The sequence below is a fragment of the Lithobates pipiens genome, unplaced genomic scaffold, assembly GCF_037356315.1.
Source record: "Lithobates pipiens isolate NorthernLeopardFrog02 unplaced genomic scaffold, aLitPip1_a1.2 Scaffold_19, whole genome shotgun sequence".
Classification (NCBI taxonomy): Eukaryota; Metazoa; Chordata; class Amphibia; order Anura; family Ranidae; genus Lithobates; species Lithobates pipiens.
The window spans coordinates 511,340,434-511,357,292 of NW_027507764.1; the positions used below are offsets into that span (position 1 = coordinate 511,340,434).

At 42.4% G+C, this 16,859-nt stretch overlaps 1 protein-coding gene across 1 annotated transcript in view; it reads left to right on the top strand.

The window, feature by feature from the left end:
• Positions 1–16,859, top strand: part of FZD6 (frizzled class receptor 6) — a 106,899-nt gene that overhangs the window by 24,083 nt on the left and 65,957 nt on the right. Inside the window, exon 2 of the mRNA XM_077493141.1 lies at positions 11,404–11,765. Coding sequence (XP_077349267.1) covers positions 11,586–11,765 — 180 coding nt within the window. The 5' untranslated portion in view covers positions 11,404–11,585. The remainder of the gene's footprint in view (positions 1–11,403; positions 11,766–16,859) is intronic.

The following is a 16,859-nucleotide window of genomic DNA, read 5'->3' on the forward strand; positions in this document are numbered from 1 at the left end:
GCCTTTGTGTAACAAAAAAGACAGGGATGACCCACCCGCCAGCTTGTTGACCTCTCTTTTTTTTTTTTTTTCTTTTTTTTTTTTTGCCAAGGCACCTCAGGCTGGTCCGGTCCAAGGCAATGGCTGTTTTTAGGGCATGGACAGGATAGCTGATAGGATAGCAGGCTAAACGGGGTGAAATAAAACTTGGGTTTTTTCATGCTTTGCTCCTTCACTGGCTGGATGAGCGAGATGTCGCTGGCTTACTGGTGGCCTTTCTTTTAGCGAGGAAGAGGTGCTTCACTCATGTGACCAGCGAAGGAGCGACACATGGAAGTCGGTGAGCTTTTTCGCCACAGTTTTTGGGGATTTGTCACCAGCAACTGGATTGTGTCTAATATAAATTCTTGAAGTTTAGAGCGAACTGGCTGCATTTTATGTCTTTTTAGGTTCAGCCTAGTAGAGAAGGTCACACTGAAGTGTTAATTTTTGCTGCTACTTGGTTATTTTCAGGAAGCTTAGCAGATGTTTATCATGGTTCCTGGGGCTAGTTTGTTAATTATACACACAAAATCCAATCTAAAACTTTGCATATTAAAAAAACATTGAGGTACAATAACTAGTACAGCAGGACGGGAGGGGTGTACACCCACCGCCTCACCCTGGGGGAGGGGGGGACTTTCCTTATGTCTGTAGTTATCTATTACCAATGCTGCTACAATGGAGGCCATGGTCTCCTCCAAGATGCAGGCTAGGAATAATGCATCATGGCCTGCTAATGATGAAGCCTCCTGAGTCATCTGCCTTCTAGTGATGGACGAACGTTTCGCCCGGCGGTCGTTTCGCGGCGAATTTCCGACATTCGCGGTCCGCACGTTCGAACGCCTTTTTCCGTCGTTCGCCGCGGCGGACTTACGTGTTTAATGTATACAAGAACTTTAACCTTTGGTGACACGTTTATCATGTGATACAGGACAGCCAATTGAGACATGACAGCACATGGACACTTGGACATTCCCCCTAACCTATAAATACACCCGATCCGGTGGCCATTTTACATTCTTTCTTCTGTTACGATAGGGACAGGTTCCTGTGTGGAGTAGGGAGAGATAAACCACTAGCTATTTGGTACACAAAAGTTCTTTTCAGGACTGGTATAGGTGTTAGGTGTTGATAGGTTTGCTGTGCTGCTGATTCTTGCAGCAGCCTGAGTGTCTTTTGTTAGTTTAGAGAAAGGGAAAGGACGGTGTATGCTACAGGGACAGCCAGATTAGTCTTTCATCATCATCATCATCATCATCATCATTAGCTGTTACTATCAAGGTCCACAAAAGAGCTGTTCCAGTAACCACTAATCGTTCTCTTTTTTTGCCAATTTGTATAGGGACAGGAAGGAAGCAGTGTTGTCAGGCAGTGAGGGTAATTTTAAAGACTTGCTGTTATTATTAGTTCCACAAAGGTTCTTTTCAGGACTGGTATCAGTGGTACAGTAATAGGCTTGTACATGTATAATATTCTTTCTTCCAAATATAGAAAGGATATTATACTTGACTGCTGCCCTTCTGCTGCAGTCTGCTAAACATTCACAACTCACTTGTTCCACAAAAGTTCTTATAAGGACTGGTAACTTGGTATAGGGTGCTACGGTACATAGGCTTGAGTGCGGTACAGTCTGCTGTTCTGTAAGGACCGCTATCGGTCCACAATAGATAGGGTTGACGTGCACCACTGCTGACCGCTGCCCTATACTGCAGCAGTCCTTCAGCGGTATAGGGACTGACGTACAGTCTGCTCACTTCCTTGACCCAAAAAAGCACACCGTACTATATGCCCCTACCCTCCTCTTTGAAGAGGTTGAGTGGTGTCATATTTCTACTGGGGCTGCTTATGATATCCCTGTGCTGTGCTGACTTCCTCCTGGGGGTTCTTATTATGAAGGGATCACACTATCCCTGTGCTGTGCTGACTTCCTCCTGGGGGTTCTTATTATGAGGGGATCACACCATCCCTGTGCTGTGCTGACTTCCTCCTGGGGCTGCTTACGGTGCTGCTGTCAGTGCTGTATGTCACGGTGCTGCTGTCAGCGCTGTATGTCACGGTGCTGCTGTCAGCGCTGTATGTCACGGTGCTGCTGTCAGCGCTGTATGTCACGGTGCTGCTGTCAGCGCTGTATGTCACGGTGCTGCTGTCAGCGCTGTATGTCACGGTGCTGCTGTCAGCGCTGTATGTCACGGTGCTGCTGTCAGCGCTGTATGTCACGGTGCTGCTGTCAGTGCTCTGTATTACGGTGCTGCTGTCAGATGCCTCTATCACGGTGCATGTGTCATTCCGGTATGTCACGCTGCTGGTGATCATCTCCTGCACCCTCTTCTTTGCCTACCCTGGTCCCTGACCTTCCCTCTCCTCCATTGCCTTCATTAGCTCCATAGTCCTGAATTGTTAGAACAATTTCCCAAATAAAATAAAAATGCTTGTAGTTATCGATCCCAAATTCACCTCATACATGTATTATGTCATTGTCCAGATGGTGGGACTACGTTTTACCCCCTAATAATTACCACGTGGCCGCAAATTCGACATGAAGGTTTGCAAAGTTCGCCTCCCATTGAAGTCAATGGGGCCCGCGGCGAACGTTCGGTTTCGCGAACGTTTGGGTCCGTTCGCATTTCGCTTTCGCGAAACGTCCCGTCGGAAGTTCGTCCATCACTACTGCCTTCAAAAGAAAGTTTATATATTGCCCCAAGGAACCAATCTGACATTCAGTTTTACTAATTAATTGGCTCAACTCCAGCCAACATTTTGTGTTATTTTTCTTTTTCTTTATGTATGACTTGAGAAGAGTAAATGCTTTTGCCAACATTTTATTGCTGCCATTGACCCCAGTGCAAAGTTCAGACAGAAGGGGAGTGGTTGTCCAAGGTATAGGCAGGCCAATCCAGTATCCTTACAGGAGTTCAAACTAGTGGTGCACCACAATGAAACTTCTGTACCGAAGCCAAAAATTCAGGATGCGCTTGGCCGAAAACCAAAATAGACCATTTAAAGGGGGGGAAAAAAAGTTTGTGTGTGTATATATATATATATATATATATATATATATATATATATATATATATATATATATATATATATATATATATATATATATATATATATATATATATATTAGTATTAAACTTTTTAATAGTGCATTATCACGAATAAAAAATATTTGATGGCAAGGCAATAAAATTGCCAAGCTATTTAAATGCAGAAATGTGTGTGTGTGTGTGTGTGTGTGTGTGTGTGTTTTTTTTGTTTTACTGAAAAGCCTAGCTATAACAAATGGCAAACAATATTACAAGCAATCTGCAAGGCATTAAAACATACATGTTTTTGAATGCCCCTTTCTTACGGAGCCCCTCTGTTCTGTCCCCAGAGGGGATCCTAGACTGGTCAGAACCAGGGTGGATTTGATTTAAGTCACTAGGGGAAATGCTTCAACGTTTTTTTAAAGAGCAACTGTCATCTCTGTCCTGCAGCGGCTTCACCTCTGACCCGATGTTGACTCTCCGATAGTCCCATTCACTTGAATGTGACGGCTGTTAATGCAGCAGTGGCACAACAAGGTGAGGGATATGGCGGCAGCAAATGAGTGGATGCCCGCTAACAGGCGCTGCCATGATGGATTTGAAATGACAGGTGCTCTTTAGGACCCATTCTCACTGATAGTTAGAATCTTTAATATTTGCAAACAAGATTAACCGCTTCACGCCGGTAGGACGGCCTCGGCTTTCGGTGGTTATATCTGAATGATGCCTGAGGCCACAGACATCATTCAGATATCAGCATTTTCAGCCGGCGATTCCCTGCACCATAAGAACGATCATAGCAGCTGTTCCACCGCTTGATCGTTGTTACGGGCAGCGGGAGGGGACGAAACCCCCCCCCCCCCCCGCCGCCCTCCGGTGCTTCTACCGACTCACCGCTTTCATTGGTGAGTCGGTCACAGGATCTGCCGGCCCCCGGATGATACCATCGAGATTTTCGGTGGACCAGATGGTCCCCGGAGTCTCTATGATCGTTCGGCCTCTGCATTCAAAATAACGGCGCCGATTTGGCTGGGAAGCCGTGATCGTTTTTTTTTAGGTGAGATATGGGGTCTTATTGACCCCATATCTCACTGTAAATGGGTCCGATCGTGCCATATTCCTATTACAAGGGATGTTTACATTCCTTGTAATGGGAATAAAAGTAATCAATTTTATTATTTTTTTTTTTTTTTACAGTGTCAAAAAAATAAAAGTAAAATTAACAATAAAAAAATGTATTAAAGCGCCCCTGTCCCCGTGAGCTTGTACGCAGAAGCGAACGCATACATAAGTCCAGCCCACATATGAAAACGGTGTGCAAACCACACATGTGAGGTATCACCGCGAACGTTAGAGTGAGAGCAATAATTCTAGCACTAGACCTCCTCTGTGAAGCAAAACATGTAACCAGTAAAAAATGTTAAAGCGTCGCCTATGGGGATTTTTAAATACCAAAGTTTGGCACCATTCCACGAGCGCATGCAATTTTGAAGCATGACATGTTGGGTATCTATTTACTCTGCGTATCTTCATCTATTATGCAAAAAAATTGGGCTAACTTTACTTTTTTTTTTTTTTTTGTATGAAACTGTTTTTTTCTGAAAAAAACGCATTCGGAAAAATTGCTGCGCAAATACAGTGCGAGATAAAAAGTTGCAACAACCGCCATTGTATTCTCTTTGGGGGTTCTATGTAATTTTCTAGCAAAAAATTTATGAATTTTACATGTAGGAGAGAAATGTCAGAATTGGCCTGGATGCGAAGTGGTTAATGTTTCCAATTTTGAAGAAGCTGTCAGGTTGGTAAAACAGCAATATCAGAACCGATTTAATCATACAGTTTTTAGTGTACCCTACATACGTTTGCAAAACAATGTGATAAAGGAATATTCCTGAACTTTGTTTTATCTCATGGTTACTGTGAAATTGTGTGACTGCATCAATGCAGTGCATGTTATCTCAGCTTGGATTCATTGAATGAGTTTACCAAAATGTAAATATTGCAGAATATACAGCCTCATGCTTCATAACTAAGCTTTATTTTATGCTGAATAAACTAAATTATTAATGTATCTTAAGTAGAAAACTATCTTTAAAAAAAAAAAAATTTATTATTCCAAAAACATTTTATTAAAATATAATTTAAATTAAAAAAAAATCCAGGTTTTATAGATTATTTTTTTAAATCATTGATTTTTTATCCACCCTGGTCAGAACAGAAACCAATGTCGCATAGGTGACTTCCATGTCCGTTCCATTTTTTTCCTCAGTCTTGTGGACCTGTTCCTGGTCTCCAGCACTGTGTTCCTACATCTAATGAGGGTTGCCACCTGTTCAGGATTCACCCGGACAGTTCGGGTTTGGAATCATGTATCTGGGTTTCAGACTGGCTAAAACCCGGACACTTTTTATTTAGACTGGACTATTGTTTCCCAGCAGGGTTGCTGGCTGCAGTTGTCTAAGCTTAGAGTGTCTGTTACCCTCCTTTCACACTGCCCAAATCCAGCACTAACACACACACACACACACACACACACACACACACACACACACACACACACACACCCTGGCGCTGTGCCTCAGAAAAGTAAAGTTGGGGCTGGAAATTTGAAGTCCAGCAGCCACCGATACATCTGGATGAGAGGTGGAAAGGGGCGAGTGAGCTCACCATCCATCCCTGTCTGTGACTCAAGTCTCCCCCCTCTCTATCCCACATTTGAATGAGTACACTAAGGCAAATCGGGGATCTCAGAGCACCCCTTACATCAGAGTTCCCCTTTACACCAGAGGCCACAGTGTTTCCCCTTACATCAGAGTTCTCAGTGTCCCCCCTTAAATCGGGGGTTCACAGAGCATAGCTTATGTTAGAAGCCCCAGAGTTCTCCCTTACATCAGAGTTTGCAGTGAAAGGGAACTCTGTGGACTCTGATGTAAAGGGGGACTTTTGTTATTAACTTCATATGATTAGAAATGTTATTTAATAACAAAATATATGTATAGTTTATACTATAAAAAAAATTGCTGTGCGCCGCTAAAGTGACTTGAAGAAAAGATGGAAACTCTACATCCAATTCTCCACACTGCGGGTTGATGGCGCTGCCATTTAGGAACAGCCTGTGACTTCCTGTTGAGACTGGTCCTGCAGCCTTCTAGGATGGGTGACATGGTCCAGTAAGCTGCAGGTAGGGAGGAGGACAGGACAAGTGACATCCTTCTTCTCACCTAAGCGAGGATTGAGGTAGTGGGAGCGGGTACAGACAAATTAGACACATTTAAAGACTGGCGAGCTTTCAAAGGGGTGGTTCACCTTCACCACAAAACTGCCTATGCAGCTAAGGTGAAAACTGTGCAGCTCTGCCTAAAGTAAATAATGCCCTTTGTATAGGTGTAGGCCTTTTACTTGCCTCAAGAAGCCATGTTGTTAGGACGTTGCTAAGTGAGGCCTAGTCATTACTGTTCACCTCCACCACCACAGGACTGAGCTCTCAAATGGTGAGTTTAGAGCTACTGCATCAGGAGAGAGAGAAAGGGAATGTGAGAGGGTTTGAATCAGAGAAAAAGCTGATTCCTGTGATGGTGGAGGTGAGCAGTGATGACTAGGCCTCACTTGGCAACATCCTGGGAGTATTCCAGTCAGACTTCATAAGGTATGTAAATGGCCTACACCTATAGTAAGGGTATTATTCATACTCTGAGCTGCACAGATTGTTTTAATCTAAAAACATCTCTTACCTGCATAGGCAGGTTTTTTGTAGAGGTGAAGTATCATTTTAAAGAATGAGCACTACTTTAACCTGAATGTAAATGTACCGTATTTATCGGAGTATAACGCGCACCTCAAGTTTAGGAGGGATTTTTGAGGAAAAAAACGTACATTTAAATGGTCATTCATGCAGCCTTGCATTGCAGCCTTGTCAGTCATTTGCAGGCTTGCCATTTAAAAATGGCGCCGCCGAGAGTGGATGTCCTGTGTATCTTGGCGGCGCTTGGTAGCTTTTGGCTGTTCCCGGCAGCTTTCAGCCACACTCGGCTGTTCTTGTGGCTGAAAATAGCCAAAAACCGCCGAGAAGCTTTCAATCGGCGGGGGATCGGCGTATAACACGCACCCTTTTTTCCCCTGATTTTAAGGGGGAAAAAAGTGTGTGTTAAACACCAATAAATACAGTATATCTGCTTAAATCTAGCTGTCTGTAGGTCTACATCGCAGTCAATCTGATCGTGATAAAAAAATGGACTAACAGAATGTCCATATAAAAGGGGCACAAACATGCAAGTTCACGCCAGTCTGGACCATGCAGACGTTGCCATCAAGATTTCAAACCCAACAAGGAAATTGATTACTACTTGTCATTGTGGATTTTTGTTCTAATAGCATATTTTCTCCATCTCGCCATTTTCTGATGACGGAGGGACGACTTCATTTGCACCTCCAGGCAGTGGGAGGATTATGCACCCTGTGTTGTGAGAGTTTAATGAATAAGTAGTCCTTGACTTCACTTCTTCAGAATCATCTGTTTGTTCATCCTCTGTGTATTTTGATGGTGATCTTGTTTACCAGAAAGTTTAATTAATCAATTTTGTTGTAGGTGTAACATGTGCATGAAAATGTGTGTGTGTGGTGTTTTTTTTTTTTTTTTTTTTTTTTTTTTACATGAATTCCATATTCTTGTATGCTTCTTTCAGCTTTCTGTGTGAAGTCTGCTGTTGCTGATCTACCCTTCTTAAAATGCCATTGGCCAGGCTATCATGCTGATCTTCTGATGTTAGTCTAGAGTTTTGCTTTTTGGAGAGCTCAGCAGGGAGTGTGTCAGACCCCATGGAGAGAGACCACTGCTTCCTCACAGAGAGCAGGGGTCAGACTTTTATACTCAGGCTGTGGCTGTGTTCTAAAGAAAACGAATTGTAAGACTGTGAATTGGGGATCGACCGGTATAGTTTTTTCGGTGCCGATGCGATACCAATATATAAAATGTTTGTTTTTATTTTTTTTAAATCACTGTTATTGCTGTCACAAGAAATGTAAACATCCTTGACAGTAATAGGCAGTGACAGGTACTCCTTTTTATGGATTGACCAGGGGTCTTACCTCTCATCTGCACTTGAAAGTATTCACAATGTCAAGATTGTGTGTGTTTTTTTTTTTTATTATTTTTTTTTTTATCATTTCTATTTTTAAAAACTGAAGACCCAAACAAAGCATTGGCATGTCCTGCCGGCTGGCCGCTTGGGCCTGCTGGTGGGACGTGGAAGCGGCAGGGGGGGTGCGAGGGGGAGATGTCCCCTCTCCCCACTTGTAATAACAGCTGAGTGGTTGCTGAGCCGCATCGGTTGTCATTACAATAAAGCTGACCGTCCACTCTAAAGAACGGTACCAGGGTGAAGGCTGCCACCGCTGGCATCACCTGGTAAAAGCCCTTTTATATATCAATAGCAATATCGGTCTAGTTTGCAACCAATATTGATTTTTCGGAAAATGTTGATATCGGTCCACAATCTAGCTGTTTTAAATCTTGACTCTAGGCAGATATAAAGCTCACAATTTAGTACATCATTAAGTGTACGTGTAAATGCAAGCAGTGCCTGAAATGTAAGTACCTGAATGTGACCTGGTATTAGCCTCTTACAGAATCTGTACAGCAGAGCTGGAGTGTGAGAGGAAGCTACGCAAGGAGCCATGCGGTTGATTTGCTGACAAGAATGACAAGAAGCATGCTTATACCCTGTTTCCCCAAAAATAAGACCTAGCGTGATTGTCAGTGATGGCTGCAATATAAGCCCTACCCCTCAAATAAGCACTAATTAAAGTCCTTGTACAGTGCCTTGGGAAATTATTCGCCCCCTTGAACTTTTCAACCTTTTGCCACATTTCAGGCTTCAAACATAAAGATATAAAAATTAGATTTTTTGTGAAGAATCACCAACAAGTGGGACACAATTGTGAAGTGGAACGAAATCTATTGGATTTTTGAAACTTTTTTTAACTAATAAAAAAAATGAAAAGTGGGGCGTGCAAAATTATTCGGCCCCCTTGCGTTAATACTTTGTAGAGCCACCTTTTGCTGCGATTACAGCTGCAAGTCGCTTGGGGTATGTCTCTATCAGTTTTGCACATTGAGAGACTGAAATTCTTGCCCATTTCTTGCAAAACAGCTCGAGCTCAGTGAGGTTGGATGGAGAGCGTTTGTGAACAGCAGTTTTCAGTTCTTTCCACAGATTCTCGATTGGATTCAGGTCTGGAATTTGACTTGGCCATTCTAACACCTGGATACGTTTATTTGTGAACCATTCCTTTGTAGATTTTGCTGTATGTTTGGGATCATTGTCTTGTTGGAAGATAAATCTCCGTCCCAGTTTCAGGTCTTTTGCAGACTCCAACAGGTTTTCATCCAGAATGGTCCTGTATTTGGCTGCATCCATCTTCCCCTCAATTTTAACCATCTTCCCTGTCCCTGCTGAAGAAAAGCAGGCCCAAACCATGATGCTGCCACCACCATGTTTGACAGTGGGGATGGTGTGTTGAGGGTGATGAGCTGTGTTGCTTTTACGCCAAACATATCGTTTTGCATTGTGGGCAAAAAGTTCGATTTTGGTTTCATCTGACCAGAGCACCCTCTTCCACATGTTTGGTGTGTCTCCCAGGTGGCTTGTGGCAAACTTTAGACGATACTTTTTATGGATATCTTTGAGAAATGGCTTTCTTCTTGCCACTCTTCCATAAAGGCCAGATTTGTGCAGTGTACGACTGATTGTTGTCCTATGGGCAGACTCTCCCACCTTAGCTGTAGTTCTCTGCAGTTCATCCAGAGTGATCATGGGCCTCTTGGCTGCATCTCTGATCAGTCTTCTCCTTGTCTGAGCTGAAAGTTTAGAGGGACGGCCAGGTCTTGGTAGATTTGCAGTGGTCTAATACTCTTTCCATTTCAAAATGATCGCTTGCACAGTGCTCCTTGGGATGTTTAAAGCTTGGAAAATCTTTTTGTATCCAAATCCAGCTTTAAACTTCTCCACAACAGTATTACGGACCTGCCTGATGTGTTCCTTGGTCTTCATGATGCTCTCTGCGCTTTCAACAGAACCCTGAGACTATCACAGAGCAGGTGCATTTATACAGAGACTTGATTACACACAGGTGGATTCTATTTATCACCATCAGTCATTTAGGACAACATTGGATCATTCAGAGATCCTCGCTGAACTTCTGGAGTGAGTTTGCTGCACTGAAAGTAAAGGGGCCGAATAATTTTGTACGCAACACTTTTCAGTTTATTTGCTAAAAAAGTTTAAAATATCCAATAGATTTCGTTCCACTTCACAATTGTGTCCCACTTGTTGGTGATTCTTCACAAAAAATGTTTTTTTATATCTTTATGTTTGAAGCCTGAAATGTGGCAAAAGGTTGAAAAGTTCAAGGGGGCCGAATACTTTCGCAAGGCACTGTAGGTCTTATTTTCAGGGTAAGGCTTATTTTTGGGGAAACAGGATAGGGCTTATTTGGGGGGTAGGGCTTATACTGCAGCCATCACCGACAATCACGCTAAGTATTATTTTCGGGGAAACAGGGTAGGAGGAGAGAGCAGAGTAAGGGAAAGATGAGCTTGTCACTGCTTCTCCTTTGCCAGGCTGGCAGTTACAATTTACTCCCAGAGGCATGATGAGGCTTGTAGTTCTGCAACAGCTGGAGGGCCCCAGGTTGCATACTTCTGCAGTGGATGGATCCTCCATGATGTGTGAATCTGTCTTACTAGGCTCCAATAATGTGAAGTCTAGTTATCCGGTAAGGACCCATCTTTTATTGCGGCGGAAAGTGCACTTTTGGGTGTTCTGTTATACTCTGAGATACGACTTCAAGGATTTCTTCATTTGTGTTCGACACTTTATGGGCTGATAATGTATTCCTTTTTATATTGATTTATATATATTTCTCACAATTTAATAGTGCAGCAATTTTTTTTTTTTTTTTTTCATTAGATTAGCATGACAGCCAGTCTCCTAGCATTTTCAAAAGGAAAGGTCAGCAATAGTAACTCCCCCGTTTTTCTTTGTTATGAGAAGTACCAATTGTCTAATGATCTCTTCCTACCTGGCTGACACATACCATGGTCGTAATCCTCCTCTGCTCCTGTTTTCTGTCTGTACATTGCTACGTGGAAATCTCTTGGGTCATATGTAACTTTGTGTTGTTGGTTATCCCGGATACTTGAAAATGTTACTTGATGCAAAGTTACAATTGTGTTTCCTGTTTGTAAGAGTCCCTATTATGTCAAAATTACACGTCTTTGTTATAAGGGCCTTGAATGTGTTTATTATAATACTTGCCGTTTAGCTGATGTGCTTTGTGTGTTTTTTCCTAACAGGATGTCCATGGAAAATAATTCCTGTATAATTCCATTGCCTGGTATTGAATTGCCTGCTGGGAATGCTGGATGTCGAAGTAAATGGTCGTTTCTCCACTCCTAACTCTGCTCCATTCACAATACCAATACCGTAACCAGCCCAGACTTCACCCTATACATTATCTGTAGACTTCGGTGCAAAGATGTGGCGTTGTGGGATCCTTATTTTAAGCACTTTACTGCTGCCTGTTGTATATGGGCACAGTGCATTCACCTGTGAACCAATCGCAGTGCCCAGATGTATTGGAATGAGCTACAATATGACCTTTTTCCCAAACTTTCTGGGCCATTATGACCAAAGGATCGCGGCTGCTCAAATGGAGGTAAGCAGAACTTTTCACCAATGAATTCAATCTATTTTCCTTTTATAGTGGGAGATGCTGAAATCCTTGCTGTGTGTAAAAACCTTAAAGTGATTGTAAAGCTTTGATTTTATTAAAAAAACAAAAAAAACAAACATCATACTTCCACTGTGCAGCTCGTTTTGCTCAAAATGGCCCTGGACACCATCTTCTGGGGTCCCTCAGCTGCTCCACCCCACATCAGATAACCCCCTCGGAGAAGCGCTCTCCCGGTGGCTCTCTTGGGGGGCTCGCTCACGAGTCCAAAATTTGTGTCCATAGCTGCCAAATATATGACTCGGCCCCGGCGCCCACATCATTGGATTTGATTGACAGCAGTGGGAGCCAATGGCTGCTCTGCTATCAATCTACCCAACCAAGAGCTGAGAACCCCGGGCAGAGGAACAGTGCGTCCTCGCCGGGTGACGTTCCAGGGCTCAGGTAAGTAAAACGGGGGGACTGGGTGGGCCGGTCACTGCCAGGTGTTTTTTCACCTTAATGCCTAGGATGCATGAGCTATGAATAAGTGCCAGAACAAGGCGTGAAACATGTTAGATTTTTTTTTTATCCTGTTTTTCCATATTTGATATGTGACTGCATTAGCATTTTATCGACCAGTAAAGATGCCAATTCTCTGACGTGCGGCCATCCAGGAACTTCTTTTTATTTTCTACACTGCGCAGAGCCAGCCTGTAAATGGGCTGCTTGTCTGTTTACACCCGACTCCCTCAGATCTGATCCACCAGACAAAGGGGGAATGATCATTGACACTGCCACTCCATAGAGGGGACTGGAGGGTCCGTTTGGGTCCTCCTGTCAGTTTTTCGGTCCACTAGTGTGAAAGGGTCCTCACAATTGCATCCAACTGTGTTCTTTTCATAGATGTCCCTTACATTAGTATAACTAAAGGGTTGTGTTTTTAGCTTTGGATGGAGTGGAGAGAGGACACCTGTCAGCTTTTTATTCTAGTCTGTGCCCCTGTTAGGGAGAGTCACCCCCCTATTGGACCTGCTTACCGTTATCATTTAAAAGTGAGAGAAAATCAGATGTTGGGTTGTCACCAGAATGGGAATGGAGAAGAAATCTTCCAATGAGGACACTAGTTCTAGTTGACAACCATGGATTCCCTCACTTTGGAGGGATTTCCTATACCTTCTTATTTTGGGACAGGAAGTGAAGACAAATATCCCTAATAGGACACAGACAAAAAAAAACACACCTGACTGGTTATAATTGAGGGAAAAACTGTTTTACATTTTAGTTCTATTTAAAAAAATTTTTAAAACTAATAGTAATTGTTAATACCTATAGTATCTTAATAGTCCCTGTATAAACTCCTAAGTAGCATTAAGACAGCTCGCCCTAAACATAAATAATCAAAAAATGGAAAAAAATAATTAACAAACTCCATGTATTAATAAACAAAAAAATAATCCATAGAACAAACAGTAGATGCTCAATGTGATTCTGGCCGCTCTCATGACATTTTCACCAGTGTGTCGAAATCGGCAGTTCCCCTCTGGGGATAATGAAATGATCTGTGTGGCGTTTGCACCTCTGTATCTCCCATTCCTTCCTGACGGCTCGATCACGCTTGGTGATAATGGATATAGGGAGGAACAAAAAGCAAAATCTAGTGCTCTCCGTTTTAGTAAAAGCTTTAATGCTCCAATAAAATAACAAAACACAAAAAAAAAAATAATAAAGCACTTGAGCCGTGCTGGCTGTCAAGACATACGATACAAAATCTCACTTGTTGATATGGCCGCAGGATGAAGTCAGCAGATGGGCTCCGTCCCCTATACGCGTTACGTCTGAGTGAAGACTTCTTCAGTAGGGGTTGTGTGTTTTTTTTTTTTTTTCTTTTTTTTTTTTTTTTTTCTTTTTTTTTTTTCTTCGCATATTTGTTTAAGAGTAGTGAAAAACGCTTTTTCGGTGGCAGTACCAACATGGTTTATTTTAGTACGTTTCAGAATGTTTTTACTTATTTATTTTTTATTAGGATTGCACTGATTGAAGGTTTGTTATTGAATTTTTAATGCCTGCCTTAAGTGTCAGCAGTTAGTATGCTCCCTCAATGTTTTGGAATACAATTGACCTACTGATCAGCCTTTATTATATTGACCATATTGGTTTGTTGGTTGTATTGTACATTTTTGTGAACTAGGTTTAGAAACTGATGCCTTGTGTCATGGTGAGTTTTTATTTTTTTTTTCTAGTTAATTATACCTATATAAACCTTTTTTATTTTCCAGGAAACATTTAATACAGAGCACGTATCCAAATCACTCCATTTGTAAAGCATGCTTGGCTTTCCAATAAGAAAACCCAGCAGTGGCAATATGTTCTTAGGCACACAATCTAACCTGATTAATTCGGACATGTATTAAAGTGTAATATTAACCCAAAATCACTAGCAGAGGTTCTAACCCATCACCACTGAAAACAAAACTAAATCAATAAGTACGGTAAATCTAATTTTAAGCCTTAGATAACCATTAGCTCTGTTAGGAATGAGAAAGATGTCACTCTTTTAGGAGTCATTCTGTAGTGTGGGTGTTCTATCGTAAATCTAAGATGGAAAATGCAGCCTCTTCCCTGTGATGTAATCATTTTGTAATACAACATTCTGAAAGAATGGCCACTAAGCAACAAAAAGGCTTGCAGGGTGAAAAGTCAAGGTTTGGTTTACTTTTTATTACTGAAAATTAAAATGTATTTTAAAATGAATGCAACGTTAACTAAAGACAAACTTTTTAGTTTTGTATAGTGGAGAGGGATTAGAACAGCTGTCAGTTTTTATTGCTGTCTGTTCCCCTCCTTAGAGAGATTCATCCTCTCCTACTTTTCCTGTTTACCGATTTTGCCCAAAAGTGAAAAGAAAAAAATCTCACATTATGGATAGATTCCAGAACAGGAATAGAATTTAATCTTCCAATAGAGGCGCTAGTTCTGGTGACAACCAGGAATTACCTCTTACTTGTTACCTGTTTTGGCTATGGAACAGGAAGTGAAGAGAACAGGACACAAATGGCAAAGAAAATGTATATTTAGTACATCTCTGCAATATATACTTTGTTCTTCCTTTTTTTTTTTCTTTTTTTTTTTTAAGTATAGTTCTATGTTTTTCCAAAGCATGTCCGTATCCGCTTACTGTTGACTGACTCCCTATCTCTGATGGAAGACTATTCGAATCATCAACTACTTTTTCAGTAAAATAATATCTTCTAAGATTAATTTTGAACATACCTCCTGCTGGTTTGAAGTTGGGTCCCTGTGTTCATGATCTTGACTTCTTATTCAATATTTCCCCATAAATCCCTTTAAAGACCTTGAAAGTTCATAAAAATACCCGTGGATCTGCCAGAAATGCACATAGTTTGTGGGCTGACAACACACTGCATTTTGTGGCCTGAAAGGTGTAAGCCCTGCCCTGAAGACTGTTGCAAAGCTACTGAATCCCACCCACTGTGCTCATTGCCACAAAATAGGAACCAATTGTTCTATTTCTATCTGAAATAATGTGAAGCGCCAATTACCATACTTGAGAATGGCTCTGAATTTCTGACATGATCTACAGGTATTTTTATGCACTTATCAAACAGCTAAAATCTTTACAATGGTATATTTAACAGACCAAAAGAGAGCAAATAATGCTGGCTATGCATTATACAATTTTCTTATTCAATTTCCTTTGGATTTACCTTTTTAACTATGGTAGTGCGGGTGATTGCATACAAATTGAAAGTGTTTAGGTTTGACCTCTGGTTTTGGTAAATCTAAAATAAAAATTGTATGATGTATAGCCAGCCTAAGAGAAGATCATTGTCGGGGTTTATTTGCATTTTATGAAGTCTAAATGCAGTGACCCCCATAGGGGTTGCTTTACTAAAACTGGAGAGTGCAAAATCTGGTGCAGCTGTGCATGGTAGCCAATCGGCTTCTAACTTCAGCTTGTACAGTTAAAGTGGTTGTAAACCCTTACAACCAACTTTGACCTACAGGTAAGCCTAGATTAAGGCTTACCTGTAGGTCCAGGAAATATCTCCTAAACCTACACGGTTTAGGAGATATTTGCCGAAAGACAGGCACCGCTGTCTACGGCCCATGCGCCGTAGACAGCAGCGCGCAGGCGCACTGAGCGCGCCACAGTCAACGGCGATATGCCGCGGGTGGCGGCTCGCATGCACGGGAGTAACGGCTTCGCCGAATGACAGCGGCAGAGCAGCGAGACCCACCGAGAAGATGGATGCGGCGGACTACAGGGGACAGCGTTGACTTCGCTGGCTCCTGTGTCAGGTAAGTGACACATAATGGACTACTATGCGATGAATAGTAGTCCATTATGCTTTACCTTTGCAGGGAATGAAAGAGGAAGTAAACTCATCAGGGTTTACTTCCTCTTTAAAGCAGACCTCCACCGTCAAGTGGAAGTTCCGCTCAACGGAACCCCCCCCCCCCTCCGGTGCCACAATTGGCACCTTTCGGAGGGGGGGTGCAGATACCTGTATAATCCAGGTATCTGCACCCACTCCAGGGAATAGCTAGCCTCAGATGCCCCGCCCCCCATTGTGTTCTGGGAAACGCACAGTTCCCAGGACACAATGGGGACCAGTCTCGCTGCGCAGCGCGACTCGCACATGCGCAGTAGGGAACCGGTCAGTGAAGCTGCAACGCTTCACTTCCCGATTTTCTGACAGAGAATGGCGGTGGGGGCAGCCGAGAGACGAGCGATTGCTCGTCATCTGCTGCCAACATCGCTGGACCCGGGAACAGGTGAGTGTCCATTTATTAAAAGTCAGCAGCTGCAGTATTTGTAGCTGCTGACTTTTAATATTATTTATTTATTTTTATTTTTTTCAGGTGGCACGCCTCTTTAAGCTTTGACAATAAAAGGCCAGATTTTGCACTCTCCAGTTTTAGTAAATCGACCCCACAACATTCAATCGTGATCTTTTCCACTTAACCTGATCACAGCAATTGTGTCTGCTTTCTGGACATTATTGCATATTTACTCCTTTTGCTCTTTTCATTGTGTTAGATCAGGTCTACCTGCCATGTAGCCTGGCTCCAAAC